The 16,585-nt window shown below is 43.2% G+C and overlaps 2 protein-coding genes across 2 annotated transcripts; both read left to right on the top strand.

The window, feature by feature from the left end:
• Positions 1–5,600: 5,600 nt before the first annotated feature.
• On the top strand, positions 5,601–7,205 carry LOC113017343 (nuclear factor 7, brain-like). The gene has a single exon (XM_026160500.2). It carries the CDS (start codon positions 5,601–5,603, stop codon positions 6,990–6,992), a length of 1,392 nt encoding a protein of 463 aa, XP_026016285.2. The 3' UTR covers positions 6,993–7,205.
• A 7,583-nt stretch (positions 7,206–14,788) lies between these two features.
• On the top strand, positions 14,789–16,354 carry LOC113019714 (nuclear factor 7, brain-like). The gene has a single exon (XM_080294229.1). It carries the CDS (start codon positions 14,852–14,854, stop codon positions 16,238–16,240), a length of 1,389 nt encoding a protein of 462 aa, XP_080150355.1. The 5' UTR covers positions 14,789–14,851; the 3' UTR covers positions 16,241–16,354.
• The last annotated feature ends 231 nt before the right edge of the window (positions 16,355–16,585 follow it).

The raw sequence follows: 16,585 nt of genomic DNA, 5'->3' as shown, positions 1-16,585 counted from the left end.
GTACGGTCGGCAAGGTCTGTCATCTCGGTTGTGGGCAAAAGACCTGCAACTGACAAATAAAGGCCATCTCATCTCATCATCTCTCAGGCTATTTGCGGGGGGCCAGGATAATTGAACTGGGGATTTGCACCTTTGAAAAATGGGTACTTAGCCAGGCGCCTATAGCCAGTGAACCGCAGGTAGCGTAGGCCATGTTAACTTTCACACACCAAATTGTCCCACTCGCTGACACATCTGCAGGGGGTCAGATAAAACAATTGTTGTGCATGATTTTAACAGCCATGTAGATACTAAAAAAACCTCACCATTTAATTTGTTATTAATAACAGTTATTAACCGTCAATAACAGTTATTATCCGTTATTAAACTCAATCTCAAAATCTAAAAGAACCCACCCACCACTTTAATCACACTCTACACTGTATACTGTAGCTCCTCTGAAAAAGAGAGCCTTAGATCAAGAGAACCTTGTTTCGCTGGTATAACTCTCAAACAAAAGCTTAAAGCATATAACTCATAAGCTGGAGAAGAAATGGTGTATTACAAATTTGGAAGATCATCACTAAGCCTGGAAACACCGTTTGCTGCTTTATAAAAAAAAAAAAAAAAAAGGCCCAGAACATCTTATTATTCGTCACTGATTGAAGAAAATAAGAACAACCCCAGGTTTCTCTTCAGCACTGTAGCCAGGCTGACAAAAAGTCAGAGCTCTGTTGACCCAACCATCCCTTTAACATTAACTTGTAATGACTTCATAAACTTCTTTACAAATAAAATGTAACCATTAGAGAAAGAAATACTCATAATCAACGTTCCCTCTAAGCTGCGCGCGTGTGCAATTGCGCACTGCTGCCATGGTCTCTGCGCACAGAAAATCTGCATTGCGCACAAAAAAAAAAACATTAACCTGAATTGAAATTAAAATGAATACTTTAACAATTCTGTTTTGCAGTGTTAGTCAGTGAGTGACTGGCTGCTCCCGTATGGGATTAGAACGATGCCACCTTATCCCATAGTCCAGCCAATGATGTGATTCATATTCGTATATACGCAGCTAATCAACGTCGTTGACAGGTTATGACAGCGTCCTTATGTGCCGACACCGGTGTTTTAGCGAGCAAAGCGGCTTGGCTGATGTGGAGTGAAGCCACGTTAATGACAACGTGTACAACCATTGGAGATGTGAGCAGGACAGACAGAACAATTGACGGAAAAGTGTGGACTTTATACCAGTTTTTAAATTGTGTTGATCGGCCACGTAAAACCAGAGTTATGATAAAAATATCTGCAATGTTTGGTTTTCTTCCTGAATACTATCGTTGTTTATATTTACTGCGGGAAGAAACGGTAAAAACAGCGTTTTATAAGAAAAAAGGCTTGAAAGCCTGTGAGTAAAAACAAACTCCCTCTCCCTTTCCTATTCGTCCAAAAAAGTACCATGTCGACCAATCAAAAAATGATATGGCAACGTGGCATCTAGTTGTTAAGAAACGGGGGGAAGTTTTAGGAGTGACGGCGGAGTGGCACAAATAATTTGTGTGGCATCAAATTTGATGCAGAACAGCTGATTATTCTGTAAATAGTTTGAAATGTTTATTTAAAAACGCCTTGGCTGCATTCATAAAAAATAGCTGCAAAAAACTTTGTTGTTTGCCAAACTCAGTAACTTTTTTGAAGAAGTAATTATATAATTAACTGCCCAGCAGGACTAATTCTGTTTACATTATACAATCAACAAAAATATAAACTCAACACTTTTGTTTTTGCTCCCATTTTTCATGAGCTGAACTTAAAGATCTGAAACATTTTCTACATACACAAGGACCTCTTACTATTAAATATTCTTCACAAATCTGTCTAAATCTGTGTTAGTGGAAACTTCTCGTTTTTGAGATAATCCATCCAACCTCACAGGTGTGGCATGTGCTGATTAGAAAGTATGAATATTGCACAGGTGTGCCTTAGACTGCCCAAAATAAAAGATCTCTCTGAAATATGCAGTTTGATCAAACAGCACAATGCTACAGATGTCACAGCTTTTGTCAGTGCAATTGACTGCAGGAATGTATACCAGAGCTGTTGCCTGTGAAATGAATGTTCATTTCTCTATACGCCATCTTCAAAGGCGTTTCAGACAATTTGACAGTACATCCAACCGGCCTCACAACCGCAGACCACATGTAACCACACCAGCCAAGGACCCCCACATCCAGCATTTCCCTGGGGCGTACTGCACAGTGTACGAGTAACGCATGAGTCTCATTCTGAATCGCTGGATCCTGGGTGGCAAGAGATCCAGAGCTTGACTTCCCAGTAAGGAAACGAGAGGTTTGTGGTCCGTTTCAAGACAAAAATGTTTACCAATCAGGAAATCACGAAAACGCTCACACGCCCATCTAGACACCAGTGCCTCTTTTTTCACTTGTGCATATCGTTGTTCTGTAGGAGAAAGGGACCTCAATGCATACGCCACTGGTCACCATCCTTCTTTCCACAGCTTCAAAAGAACACCTCCGAGACCATAGGATGAAGCATCTGCTGATACTTTAATGTCTCTGTTGGGGTAATACATTGGGAGTGCTTGGGGTGAGGTCAGGGCATCTCGCAATGTTTTGAAAGCTCTCGCTTGGTCAGTTCCCCAATACCATGCGTTCTTTTTGGAAAGAAGATCTCGCAGGGCTTTGTCTTTTTCGGCTAAATGGGGGATGAACTTGCCCACTTGATTCACCATACCCAGAAAACTGTGCAACTCTGACACATTAGTTGGCTCTGTCATTTCTATAATCGCCTCTGTTTTCTTTGGGTCAGGACTGATTCCTATATCCGCTGTGATGTGACCCAAGAAAGCAACCTTGCTGTGGGAGAGCTCGCATTTTTCAGCATTCAGCGTTGTGCCTGCTTTTTCCAATCTTTGCAGTGTAGCACGGAGATGGGAATCATGCTCCTGATGGTTACGTCCCCACACCAACACATCATCAATGTGACACACCACTCCTTTGATAACCTCGATGACCTCCGCCATCATGCGCTCAAAGTGTTCGGGCGATTAGTTGATCCCAAACGGTAGGCGGTTAAAGTGGAACCGCCCAAAGGATGTGATGAAGGTGGTGAGTTTGGCAGACTCATCGGACAGGGGAATCTGCCAGAAGCCCATTTTGGCATCCAGTTTGCTAAACACTTTGGCTCCTGCGAGCATTCCGAGACTTTGTTCAACCGATGGCAGCACATATTTTTCCCTGCACACATACTCATTTAGTCCGGTAAAGTCTATGCAAAGTCTCAGCCTAGGGCTGTTTTTCTTTGGAACAACAACCATGCCGGCACACCAATCTGTTGGTTCCTCAACTCGGGTAATGACACCAAGCTCTTCCATTCGTTGAAGTTCCTCCTTTACCCTTCCCATTAGAGGCAGAGGAAGCCTTCACGGAGTTTTGAGCGAGTATTGCACAGCGTTCGGTTTGAGTTTAATGTGATAGGCCCGCTGCACTTTCCCTAGACCATTGCAAGTAGGTAGTCTTCAGAGTGTCCATTGAAACCGCGTCAACTCGCACCAGCAGGCCAAGAACTGTAATGGCGGGCAGGCCTAGCAGTGGAGTGCTCAGGTTTCTTACAACATAGACCTTCTCTGTTTTCTGTTTTGCTCCGTAGTTGAGCTGTAGCTTTGTAAAACCAACAACGTCCAGTGGTGTTTTTCCAGGCCCTGACAAAGGTTTTTCTGGCTGCTGGAGAACTGGTCTGTGTTCGTTAGCAAAAATCTTTGATAAGTCCGAGTGAGCTATTACAGTCACATCCGCTCCAGTATCCAGTTTGAAAGTGATTTTTGCATCTTTCACTTGTATGATGGCTGTCCACGCCTGGCCGTCACTGGAAACTGAGCCTAGGAAGAAACCTTGCTCCTCTTCCTCCTCAATACTTTGCACTGTCTTGCTTTGTCTGCAGACGCACTGGTAGTGACCTTTTTTTCCACATAAATGACATTTTGCATCATTCGCTGGGCACTCAGGTTTCGGCTGTGGAGAGCCTCCGCACTTGTAGCATTTATTACTTTGTCTCTTGCTATACTGCTGTTGTGTTTTGACAGTTTTATTTTTGAACATGTTGAACTTCGTTTTGTCGTGCTTTTGTATCACTCTGTCAACTGTTTTCGCATTTATTTGCATTACATTTGTTTCACTTCTCAAAGCTGACTGTTGCTTTTTGATTTCTTCTGACTGCCTGGCCATATTTATAGCTTTAACCAAGTCTTTTTCCATCTGCATGCGCTCAGACAGCCTCGTGTCGACCAAGCCCACTACTATTCTGTCTCTTATCAGCTCATCGTGGAGCGGTCCGTAGTTACAGTGCTCTGCTAATGAATGCAAGGCAGTCACGAATGCAGTCTCATTTGGCTCTTGTTTGCGCATATTAAAACGTGCGCGCTCATAAACAACATTTTTCCTGACAATGAAAAAGTTGTGGAAGCTATCTCTCACTTTAGCATAGTCCCGCTGGTCTACATCACTACATAACTCGAGTCCGCTCAGGACGTCATCCGCTTCGTCTCCCATACAATATATGAGAGTGTTCACTAGATTTTGCTCCGAGCTCGCAGACAGATTACTTTCCTGATGGAATCTCTCGAAGCGATGGACCCATCTTGTCCATTCGTGTGGTTTGGAAAAATCAAAGGGCTTCGGTAGTTGGATGCTCAACGTAGCGCTGGGGGTGCTAGCCGCGGTGCTAACTCCTGCTCTCGGACGATCGTCTACGTCGTCATTCGGCATTTCGTTTCCACCTTCCCCTTCTCCTCACATTCGGCAGATGTATGGAGTCTTACAAGTCACACAGCACGTCTGACACCATGTGTGATTCTTACACTGAATCTGAATAAGTACGCGGGAACACTGTGTGCGGTAAGACCAACTCTTTACTCATTGTATTACCATCTCCCGGCATGCATTGCCAGTGTGTAACACGTAATTACACAATCAAACAATGAACACATACTGCCCATACAACAAATGTACCAGAGACGATTATGAATACACCACACATTACACAACCATTGCTGGAACCTGACTAATAACCAGATAAAAGTCTGGAAGAAAATCTGCCAAACAGCTGCACGACTGAGTCACAATTTTCTGAGCTTCAGAAAAGGCTTTATGTTGTGACATGTGAAACTGAAATGGAGCAAAACCTGTTTTATACCTTTGATGTAAAAGAAGGATGACAGTTAAACACTGGAATTAACATACCTGAGATTCAGGTGAAAAGAAACATTTAACAGAAAGGTGCCATGAAGATCCACCCATCACCGGACACACCTGGGAAAAACCAGTAAACAGGATGTTATTCAACCTCAGTAAAGAGAGACGCACAGACGATCAGACTGAGCTCAGACCAAACTAGCAGCTTCCTCTGAGTGAGTCCAGCTACAGGAGAGAAAAGTGGAAAACTCCAACACTGCTGCTTCAAGCTGCTGACGCTCCACACACTGAATGTGAGTTTGAGCAAAAACACGACTCAAAGCAAGTTTCAGTGAAGGTCGTAGAGGAGGGAGGGGAGCCAGGACTGACTGTACTTCCTGTCTGCTGTTTTCAGCTTCACTCACAGACTCAATGGCTTCCAGATCAGAGGAGGATCTCTGCTGTCCGGTCTGTCAGGAGGTCTTCAGAGATCCTGTTCTTCTGTCATGTAGCCACAGCTTCTGTAAAGACTGTCTGAATAGATGGTGGATCAAAAAACAGATATGTGAGTGTCCAGTTTGTAAGAACATATCTTCAAAGGATGATCCACCTTTAAACCTGGCTTTAAGGAACCTGTGTGAGACGTTCTTACAGGAGAGAGATCAGAGAGCTTCAGAGGATCTCTGCAGTCTGCACTCTGAGAAACTCAAACTCTTCTGTCTGGACCATCAGCAGCCAGTGTGTGTCGTCTGCAGAGACTCAGAAAAACACACCAACCACAGATTCAGACCCATTGCTGAAGCTGCACAACAACACAAAAAGGAACTTCAGGAAACTCTGGAGCCCTTAAAGAAGAAGTTAAAGGTTTGTGAAGAAGTTCAAGTGAAGTTTGATCAAACAGCAGAACACATTAAGGTCCAGGCCCGACACACAGAGAGGCAGATTAAGGAGCAGTTTAAGAAGCTTCACCAGTTTCTAGCAGAGGAAGAGGAGGCCAGGCTGGCTTCACTGAGGGAGGAAGAGGAGCAGAAGAGTGGGATGATGAAGGAGAAGATGGAGGCTCTGAGCAGAGAGATAGCAGCTCTTTCAGACACAGTCAGAGCCACAGAGGAGGAGCTGAGAGCTGAAGACGTCTCATTCCCGCACAACTACAAGGCTGCAGTGGAAAGAGTCCAGCGCTGCCCCCTGCTGGATGATCCACAGCTGCCCTCAGGAGCTCTGATAGACCAGGCCAAACACCTGGGCAACCTGACCTTCAACATCTGGAACAACATGAAGGACATGGTCTCCTACACTCCTCTCATTCTGGACCCAAACACTGCTCATCCAAAACTCATCCTGTCTGAAGATCTGACCAGTGTGAGACGAGGAGGAGAGAGGCAGCAGCTTCCTGACAATCCAGAGAGGTTTGATTTGTTCTGCTCTGTCCTGGGCTCTGAGGGCTTTAACTCAGGGACTCACAGCTGGGATGTTGAAGTTGGAGAGAGTTCAGGGTGGGATCTGGGTGTGTTAGCAGAGTCTGTGCAGAGGAAGGGAGACAAACTGTCTGCATTATGGATAATATGGTTGTATAAAGGTAAATACTTTGCATGGTCATCATCAGCTGGATCCACGACTCTGTCAGTACAGAAGACGTTCCAGAGGATCAGAGTGAATCTGGACTGGAACAGAGGAAAGCTGTCGTTCTCTGATCCTGATACTAACACACACATACACACCTTCACACACACTTTCACTCAGAGGATGTTTCCATACATCAGCACTGATGATAAACTGAAGGTGTGTCCGTTGAAGGTGTCAGTGTCAGTGCAGCAGATGAGTTGAGGATGATGATGTTTCTAATGTTGTTTCCTGTCAGTGAGTTGAAGCTGTTAAACTGCAGCTGTCCTCCTGCTGCCTTGTTGTTCCAAAGCTCTTTGTTTCTCTTTTAGTTTTACTGTTTCTTTCTGTTTCTGCTGTCCACCTTTTCACATGCAAAATCATTTCACTGTTTCTCACTGAATGACTCCCCAAACTAGATTTGAAATTCTATCACGTTTCTAATCATTACAAGTGATTCATGTTTCTATTTGATGTGTAAATGGAGATGATTTAGTTTGCTGGGATATGGACTGACATGTGTTGAATGGGAGGAGCAGTTTGTTGTTGTCTTCTTGTCTGTTTATGACAACAATAAATATGTTGTTGAAACAATGATTCATGTTTAACTCCATATATGAAATGTTTCTGATCTTTGAATTCTGTTTGATTAAAGACTTTCTTCATGACACAAATGAGATTTCAGTGTATTAATAGAACTAAATAAGCTCAGAGTTGAAAGGCTGGAGTATTATGTACGTGCTTCACTGTCAGGATCTTCAGGGGGATTTGAAGTCATGAGATAAATTAGTGAAATCAACCATATTCACACGAAGGATGACACTGGATCAGGTTGTACAGTTTTATACCCGAGCAACAGCAAGTATTATTATGACTATCTTCTTCCAGAAGCGACATGGCAGTCTCCCTACAGGTCTTCTCTCCGTTCACGTCCGACCTTGCCTTGTACATGTATCTTCTCTTTTCCCTATAAGAAACAGAAAAAGATAACACCTCCCTTGCCTAGCCTTGATTATTAATATTATCTTACTGATTCCATTTATTTTCTAAGTTTGGTATATTCTGTTCAAACTCTCTTGGTCCAGAAAATATCATCATGACCAGTTTGATGTGTAAGCATGTTGCAAAAACTGTCATTCTAGGTTAATCGCAATATTTCAATTCATTCATAGCACTGAATGAAGCTTTTAACCCTCAAAACATGGGATGCCAACACTTTAATAGCACATCAAAATGTGTATATATATATATATATATATATATATATATATATATATATATATATATATAAAAAAAGCTTTATTTAATTATTATTTTCCTAACACATTAGCAGCTTATTTAAACTTTACTAGCCACATACCCACATAGCAGACAGCTCTGGCCCGGATCTGGTGTCGAGCCGGCACTGCTGACTGACTGGCGTCATGGCAGGGTGTATGTCAACCTGATGTGATTCACTGGCAAATAATAGGCTGTAAGGTCAGTTTCTTGATCATTAATATGCAAATTGTCAGATGTGCTGATGGCACAACACGGAAGAGCTAACTTGTCACTGCAACTTTCACTGCTATGCAGATGGCACGCAGCTCTATCTGTCCATGAAGCCAGATAACACACACCATTTAGTTAAACTGCAGGAATGTCTTAAAGACATAAAGAGCTGGATGGCCGCTAACTTTCTGCTTCTTAATTCAAAACTGATGTTATTGTACTCGGCCCTGAAAATCTTAGAAATATGGTATCTAACCAGATTCTTACTCTGGATAGCATTACCTTGGCCTCCAGTAACGCGGTGAGGAACCTTGAAGTTATTTTTGAACAAGAAATGTGCTTCAATGCACATATTAGACAAATATGCAAGACCGCTTTCTTCCGTTTGCGCAACATCTCTAAAAATAGAAATATCCTGTCTCAGAGTGACGATGAAAACTAGTTCATGCATTTATTACTTCCAGGTTGGACTACTGTAATTCATTATTATCAGGATGTCCACAAAACTCGCTGAAAAGCCTTCAGCTAATCCAAAATGCTGCAGCAAGAGTCCTGACAGGGACTAGAAAGAGAGAGCATATTTCTCCTGTTTTAGCTTCCCTTCATTGGCTTCCTGTTAAGTCCAGAATTGAATTCAAAATCCTGCTCCTCACATACAAGGTCTTAAATAATCAGGCCCCATCTTATCTTAATGACCTTGTAGTACCATATCGCCCTATTAGAGGACTTCGCTCTCACACTGCAGGCCTACTTGTTGTTCCTAGAGTATTTAAAAGTAGAATGGGAGGGAGAGCCTTCAGTTTTCAGGCCCCTCTTCTGTGGAACCAGCTTCCAGTTTGGATTCGGGAGACAGACACTATCTCTACTTTTAAGATTAGGCTTAAAACTTTCCTTTTTGCTAAAGCATATAGTTAGGGCTGGACCAGGTGACCCTGAATCCTCCCTTAGTTATGCTGCAATAGGCGTAGGCTGCCGGGGGATTCCCATGATGCCCTCTCCGCACTGAATCATATCTGTTATTCATCTCTGTCTCTCTTCCACAGCATGTCTTTATCCTGTTTTCCTTCTTTCACCCCAACCGGTCGCAGCAGATGGCCCCGCCCCTCCCTGAGCCTGGTTCTGCCGGAGGTTTCTTCCTGTTAAAAGGGAGTTTTTCCTTCCCACTGTCGCCAAAATGCTTGCTCATAGAGGGTCATATGATTTTTGGGTTTTTCTCTGTATCTATTACTATGGGGTATACTATACAATGCGGCTCGGTTCACTCTGGCACAGCTGACTGGCATCAGAGCCCATGGGCACATCACTGCAGCCCCCTCTGCAGTGCCCCCTCTCTCACACTCTTGGGGCCTCTGGATGCCTGGGGCCTGGATCTCCTTCATGCCCTGGGGGATGGGGCTATGGCTCCCCGCACCCTCTTGAAGATCATTACAAGGAGAAACCTTTTGAATACAAGCCCGCTAATCCACACAGATGTTCACTGTTCATAGGCACAAACTAAACCTTTCTTGGCTGTTACCTCAAAGCACATTGTAAAAACAGTTGTCGGAACCATACTGAATATAATCAGAGTAAAAAAAAATACACAGTGCTATCCTCCATGCTGTTGTATGCTGGGGCAGCAGGTTGAGGGTCACAGATGCCAGCAGACTAAATAAACTGATACACAAGGCCAGTAATGTTGTGGGGATGGAGCTGGACTGTTAGGGTGGTGTCTGAGAGGCAGATGTTGTCCAAAATAAGGACAATCATGGATAATACCTCCCACCCACTCCATGATGTACTCGTTAGTCACAGGAAAACGTTCAGTGAGAGACTGAGATTACCCAAAAGCACCACTGAAAGACACAGGAAATCATTCCTTCCCGTGGCAATCTCCTGTACAAAAAATCCATCTAATACACTGCAAACACTGCAATAGTTACACCCTTTTTACACATGCTCTTTTCTATTCTGTAATATTCTTGTCAATTTTCTTGATATTTATTTATAATCACTTCTGCTAATCCTTGATATTTATAATTGAGTGATCTGTATCCAATTATCCAATGACACATCTGCTGTCCTGTATCTTTTGCTCGTTTCTCCTCCTCTTCTTTTCTGTTTGTTCTAAACTGAGCACCTGATGGCTATGAACTTTTCTTGTCCATATTCCATTGGTTTTAATTTGCACTCCAGTATGAACACCCATCCCCCAACCCAAGGATCACCAGAACATAAACTAATAGACCTACACCTTAGTTCACAGATATGCTTTGTCTAGACTTTATTTCTGGGATTTCGCACAACCCACCCTGTTTTTCTTTTCCTTCCCCCTTTTCTTTCCCCCCTTTCCTATCCCTCAGCTATGTCTTTCCCATCTGTAACAACTAACAATAAAATAAATAAATAATAACAACAAAGGTCGATCCACTTGGTAAAGTAAATCCATTGGGTATCTTTGTTGGCCTTCAGACAACAATTCTAACGGCTAAAGACTCAAATGGGACAAGTAAAAAAAAGGAAAGAAAAAAATGATTATTGATCAAAGGCCATGATTACCATTTGGGGAATCGCTGCCATCACAGTATTGTAAGATGGTGAAAGATGTACCCTTAGGCCCCCTCCTCGATTCCTTTGTTATTGAAGTTTTCATTTAATAAAGCCTGCAGACAAACTGTGAGCGGTAGCTAACATCCTTTAATAAAGAACAAAACCAAGTTTGGTGAGAGAGCAGCCATAGCAGGGAGCGTGACCGGCAGACTCTCTCTCTCCAAACATTGGTGCCAGGCTTCCTGTGTGAATGTCCCCATTTCCTTACCAGAACCCCACCATCTATCTGACTGCTTGAATAGGGTGTGAGGTAGACACCCCAGTGGCACCAAAGCATTATACAATAAAACATTTTGACCAATACATAAATGAAAGAAATTCCAATACACCCTTTTCACGTAAATGGTGTCCTTGACTTACCACTCAAACCAGTGTTCCTCCCTGTCCAGCATGTGTACATCCTCATCTTTGAAAGAGTGGTGTGGTAGCCGATATCTTTTCTCATGTATTAATCACATATTTTAATCATATCGCTTTAGTATAGCAAGATCTCTCCTGACACCAAGTGTGTGCATGCATGTCGAATGTCATCACATGTGGGGCTGAGGTTTTATTGCACCTGCACAGAGGGTGTATTATAGATTTGAAGATTTCCAGAAAGCCTGTTTTTAGGGAGGTGACGGATGGTCAAACTCTTTTAAAGTGGCAGAGGGGCAAGGATGAGCTAGACTGAAGATGTAGAGATATATGATACCCACATAGCAAAATTGGTATGGTCTGGATCTGGCCCACATAATGTGCTTACACATGGACCACATACTGCAAAGAATGACGACCCTTTGGTGGCCCAGATCTGGTTTGCCAAAGGTGGCCTACATGTGGGCCAGCACAAGGCTAGCTGCAGACACACTAGTGGCCCTTTGCTGGCCCATGTGTAGATTACCTCTGGCAAACCCGGTCTGGGCCACCAAAGGGCCATCATTCTTTGCTCTATGTGGGCCATGTGTAAGTTGTGTGCAGCCACGGGCCAGTTGCAGACACACTGCTGGCCCTGTGCTGGCCCAGAACAGTTTAAGCTCTGGCCCCAGATGTCAGCCTAATGTGTACCTTCATTAAGCCATGTAATAAACACATGTGCATAATAGTGCAAAAGCACATGACAAAACTCTGTTTGAACAGTGAATGGTCTGATTCTTATATAGTATTTTTCAACTCTCCCAGATTACTCAAAGTGCTCTATACAACATGCCACATTCACCCAACCACACACTCTTTTATCTGAGTGCTTCCTAACTACATTCATACACACTCACACTGTCGACATGCAGACTGGAGAAGCCATGGATCAAACCACTAACCTTCCATTCAATAGGTGACCTGCTCTAAGGATGAGTAAATCCTCTCTAGGTTTTGGATAAAGTACACTCACAAACCTGTCAAACCTGTATTTGAAATTTTGGCAACCATAGCAGTATAGTATTACAACATGGCATTTGGGTCTTCTAACTAAAATAGTAAAATAGGAACATAAATAGTGCCTCATTGCCAGATTTGGCCTGCATCTGGTTGACATATACTCTGCCATGACACAGTCAGTCAGAAGTGCCAGCTTGATGCTGGATCCGGGCCAGACCTGTCATTTAGATAAAATATTAAATATTGTTTACCTGTAAATGCACAAAGTAAATTTAGAAATGTAATTATTGCCAAGAGTGAACAAGCACTGATAGTGTAATCTACAGCTGTGGCCAAACGTTTAGAGAATGAGAAGTGTTGTTTGCTTATTTACAAAGTTTGCTGTTTCAGTGATAGTTGTATATCATATTATATCACTTCAAACAGAGGTGATCCAGTAATGCTGCACTAATGAATTAGACTAACTATTCACTTTAGCTAAAGTTATTAATGATAATAATAATAATAATAATAATGGATTGATATAGCGCTTTTCAAGGAACCCAAAGCGCTTTACAATACCACTATTCATTCACTCTCACATTCACACACTGGTGGAGGCAGCTACGGTTGTAGCCATAGCTGCCCTGGGGCAGACTGACAGAAGCGAGGCTGCCATATCGCGCCATCGGCCCCTCTGGCCAACACCAGTGTCTTGCCCAAGGACACAACGACCAGGACAGAGAGCCCGGGGATCGAAGCGGCGACCTTCCGGTTACAGATACGCTTCCCAACCCCCTGAGCCACGGTCGCCTATTAAGTTAGCTAAAGAGTTGGGATGCTGTGTAAGACATAAATAAAGCTAAAATACAAAGGTTTGGACACCGTTTTGCATGTTTCCCTACTGTAGGGGTCTCTGCAAGCATACAGAGGGGGTACTCTGAGAGGGTCCAAGATGACAACTTTGGAATTCTACTAGAAACAATCGATCATATTTGTTGTCAAAGCTGAATTCAGGGCAAACTACGCTAAATTAGCGTTTTTAGCTAGCAGCTACAATAAGCATGAAAGTTATCGTACGGCTATGATTTGTTAACATGACGCTTGTTCTTATACATGTAATACATTTATTACCAACTTGAGAGTTTATCCGCTGGTCATTCGACATGACGAATGACTTCTGAAGTCTTAATTCAGCTCAAGATGCTGTAGATTCCCGTCGGTAACACTTTCGGTCCGCTAGTAAAACGTAGTTCTATTAATCTGCGCTTGAACCGGAACCGGATGTAAGTCCCAAAAAACTGAATTTTGGAACTGAAATTGAATTGTAGAACTGAAATTGAATTGTAGAACTGAAATTGAATGGTGAGAAGTGAAACTGAAATTATTCAAGAGCTGAATTTTTAAAGGATAAAATGCAGTTTCAAAGCAAATCAATTCATTTTCAAAATATAAAATTTCAATTTCTATTTAGTGATTATCATTTTCAAACCATAAATTCAATTTCAAATTAGACTAATTCAAATTCAGTTTTCAAAAGCATTTATTCAAGTTACAATTCAGATCTTGTGTGGGCCACCTCTGGCAAACCATATCTGGGCCACCGGAGGGCCATCATTCTTTGCGGTATGTGGGACTAGATCGTGGCCATACCAATTTTGCTATGTGGGTATCTTCCTGAAAGAATTCCAGCAGAAAGTTTTAAACAACATTAATTAAAAAGCTCAAATTGATTAAACTGTGCTTCAGAAAGTAAAAAGGAGGACAAAGGTTCATCTAGAGCTGTTGTTTGTGTCAGACAGAATTTGATGTTGGTCTGAAAAGTAGCTGCAGTTAAAGTAACTCAGGGGTGGGCAACTCCCGGCCTCAAGAACCGATGTCCTGAAGGTTTTAGACGTATCCTTGATTCAACACAGCTAATTTAAATGGCTAAATTGCTAAATGTCTTATAGTTCTCCAGAGGCCTGGTAATGAACTAATCATTTGATTTGTGTGTTGACCCAGGGTGAGATCTAAAACCTGCAGGACAGCAGCCCTTGAGAGCTGGAGTTGCCCACCCATGCAATCCATTTAACTTTTACAGGTCTGTAACAAAGTGAATCCACCTTAACACCACCTGTGTTTGTGTGACTGCATTACACCCCCACTGCTGTGGAATCTGACAAATAACCAGAACAAAGTCTGAGATAAATCTGCCAAAAAGCTGCACCACTGAGTCACACTTCATGATCTGAGCTTCATGCTGTGATCTGTGGACATGAAAAGTCTGTTTTATAGATTGTGAGCAAGAGGCAGGATGACAGGTTAACTCTGGAATGAAACTAAACTATGTTACAGGTAAAGCAACATTTTTCTCCTCCCCTCACGTCACTCACCTGAGAGAAACCAGGAAACAGGCTGTTCCTCTTCCGTCAGTAAAGAGAGATGCGCAGACGATCAGACTGAGCTCAGACCAAATTAGCAGCTTCCTCTGAGTGAGTCCAACTACAGGAGAGAAAAGTGGAAAACTCCAACACTGCTGCTTCAAGCTGCTGACGCTGACTCACTGAATGTGAGTTTGAGCAAAAACACGACTCAAAGGAAGTTTCAGTGAAGGTCGTAGAGGAGGGAGGGGAGCCAGGACTGACTGTACTTCCTGTCTGCTGTTTTCAGCTTCACTCACAGACTCAATGGCTTCAAGATCAGAGGAGGATCTATGCTGTCCGGTCTGTCAGGAGGTCTTCAGAGATCCTGTTCTTCTGTCATGTAGCCACAGCTTCTGTAAAGACTGTCTGAAGAGATGGTGGATCAAAAAACAGATACGTGAGTGTCCAGTTTGTAAGAACATATCTTCAAAGGATGATCCACCTTTAAACCTGGCTTTAAAGAACCTGTGTGAGTCGTTCTTACAGGAGAGCGATCAGAGAGCTTCAGAGGCTCTCTGCAGTCTGCACTCTGAGAAACTCAAACTCTTCTGTCTGGACCATCAGCAGCCAGCGTGTCTCGTCTGCAGAGACTCAGAAAAACACACCAATCACAGATTCAGACCCATCGATGAAGCTGCACAACAACACAAGAAGGAACTTCAGGAAACTCTGGAGCCCTTAAAGGAGAAGTTAAAGGTTTGTGAAGAAGTTCAAGTGAAGTTTGATCAAACAGCAGAACACATTAAGGTCCAGGCCCGACACACAGAGAGGCAGATTAAGGAGCAGTTTAAGAAGCTTCACCAGTTTCTAGCAGAGGAGGAGGAGGCCAGGCTGGCTGCACTGAGGGAGGAAGAGGAGCAGAAGAGTGGGATGATGAAGGAGAAGATGGAGGCTCTGAGCAGAGAGATAGCAGCTCTTTCAGACACAGTCAGAGACACAGAGGAGGAGCTGAGAGCTGAAGACGTCTCATTCCTGCACAACTACAAGGCTGCAGTGGAAAGAGTCCAGCGCTGCCCCCTGCTGGATGATCCACAGCTGCCCTCAGGAGCTCTGATAGACCAGGCCAAACACCTGGGCAACCTGACCTTCAACATCTGGAACAACATGAAGGACATGGTCTCCTACACTCCTCTCATTCTGGATCCAAACACTGCTCATCCAAGCCTCATCCTGTCTGAAGATCTGACCAGTGTGAGATATGGAGGAGAGAGGCAGCAGCTTCCTGATAATCCAGAGAGGTTTGATTTGTTCTGCTCTGTCCTGGGCTCTGAGGGCTTTAACTCAGGGACTCACAGCTGGGATATCGAGGTTGAAGATAGTACATGGTGGGAACTGGGTGTGTTGGCAGAGTCTGTGCAGAGGAAGGGAGTCAAACCGTCAGGGTTATGGACAATAGGGTTTGATGAAGGCAAATATTCAGCATGGTCACCATCCACTTATACTGATCTCTCAGTAAAGAAAAGGCCCGAGATGATCAGATTGAATCTGGACTGGAACAGAGGAAAGCTGTCGTTCTCTGATCCTGATACTAACACACACATACACACCTTCACACACACTTTCACTCACAGGATGTTTCCATACATTAACACTGGTGGTAAAGTGAAGGTGTGTCCGTTTAAGGTGTCAGTGTCAGTGCAGCAGATGAGTTGAGGATGATGATGTTTCTAATGTTGTTTCCTGTCAGTGAGTTGAAGCTGTTAAACTGCAGCTGTCCTTCTGCTGCCTCGTTGTTCCAAAGCTCTTTGTTTCTCTTTTAGTTTCACTGTTTCTCACTGAATGACTCCCCAAACTAGATTTGAAATTCTATCAAGTTTCTAATCATTACAAGTGATTCATGTTTCTATTTGATGTGTAAATGGAGATGATTTAGTTTGCTGGGATATGGACTGACATGTGTTGAATGGGAGGAGCAGTTTGTTGTTGTCTTCTTGGCTGTTTATGACAACAATAAATATATTGTTGAACTAAATAAGATCAGAGTTGAAAGGCTGGAGT

The sequence above is a fragment of the Astatotilapia calliptera genome, chromosome 3 (assembly GCF_964374335.1).
Source record: "Astatotilapia calliptera chromosome 3, fAstCal68.1, whole genome shotgun sequence".
In the NCBI taxonomy this organism is placed as follows: Eukaryota; Metazoa; Chordata; class Actinopteri; order Cichliformes; family Cichlidae; genus Astatotilapia; species Astatotilapia calliptera.
Note: the sequence above shows the minus strand (reverse complement) of the source record. Positions and strands in the feature narration are given on the sequence as shown.

What these genes read in the sequence shown, in the direction of transcription:
- LOC113019714 (XM_080294229.1), top strand. Translation starts at nt 14,852, where the DNA reads ATGGCTTCAAGATCAGAGGAGGATCTATGCTGTCCGGTCTGTCAGGAG.
- LOC113017343 (XM_026160500.2), top strand. Translation starts at nt 5,601, where the DNA reads ATGGCTTCCAGATCAGAGGAGGATCTCTGCTGTCCGGTCTGTCAGGAG.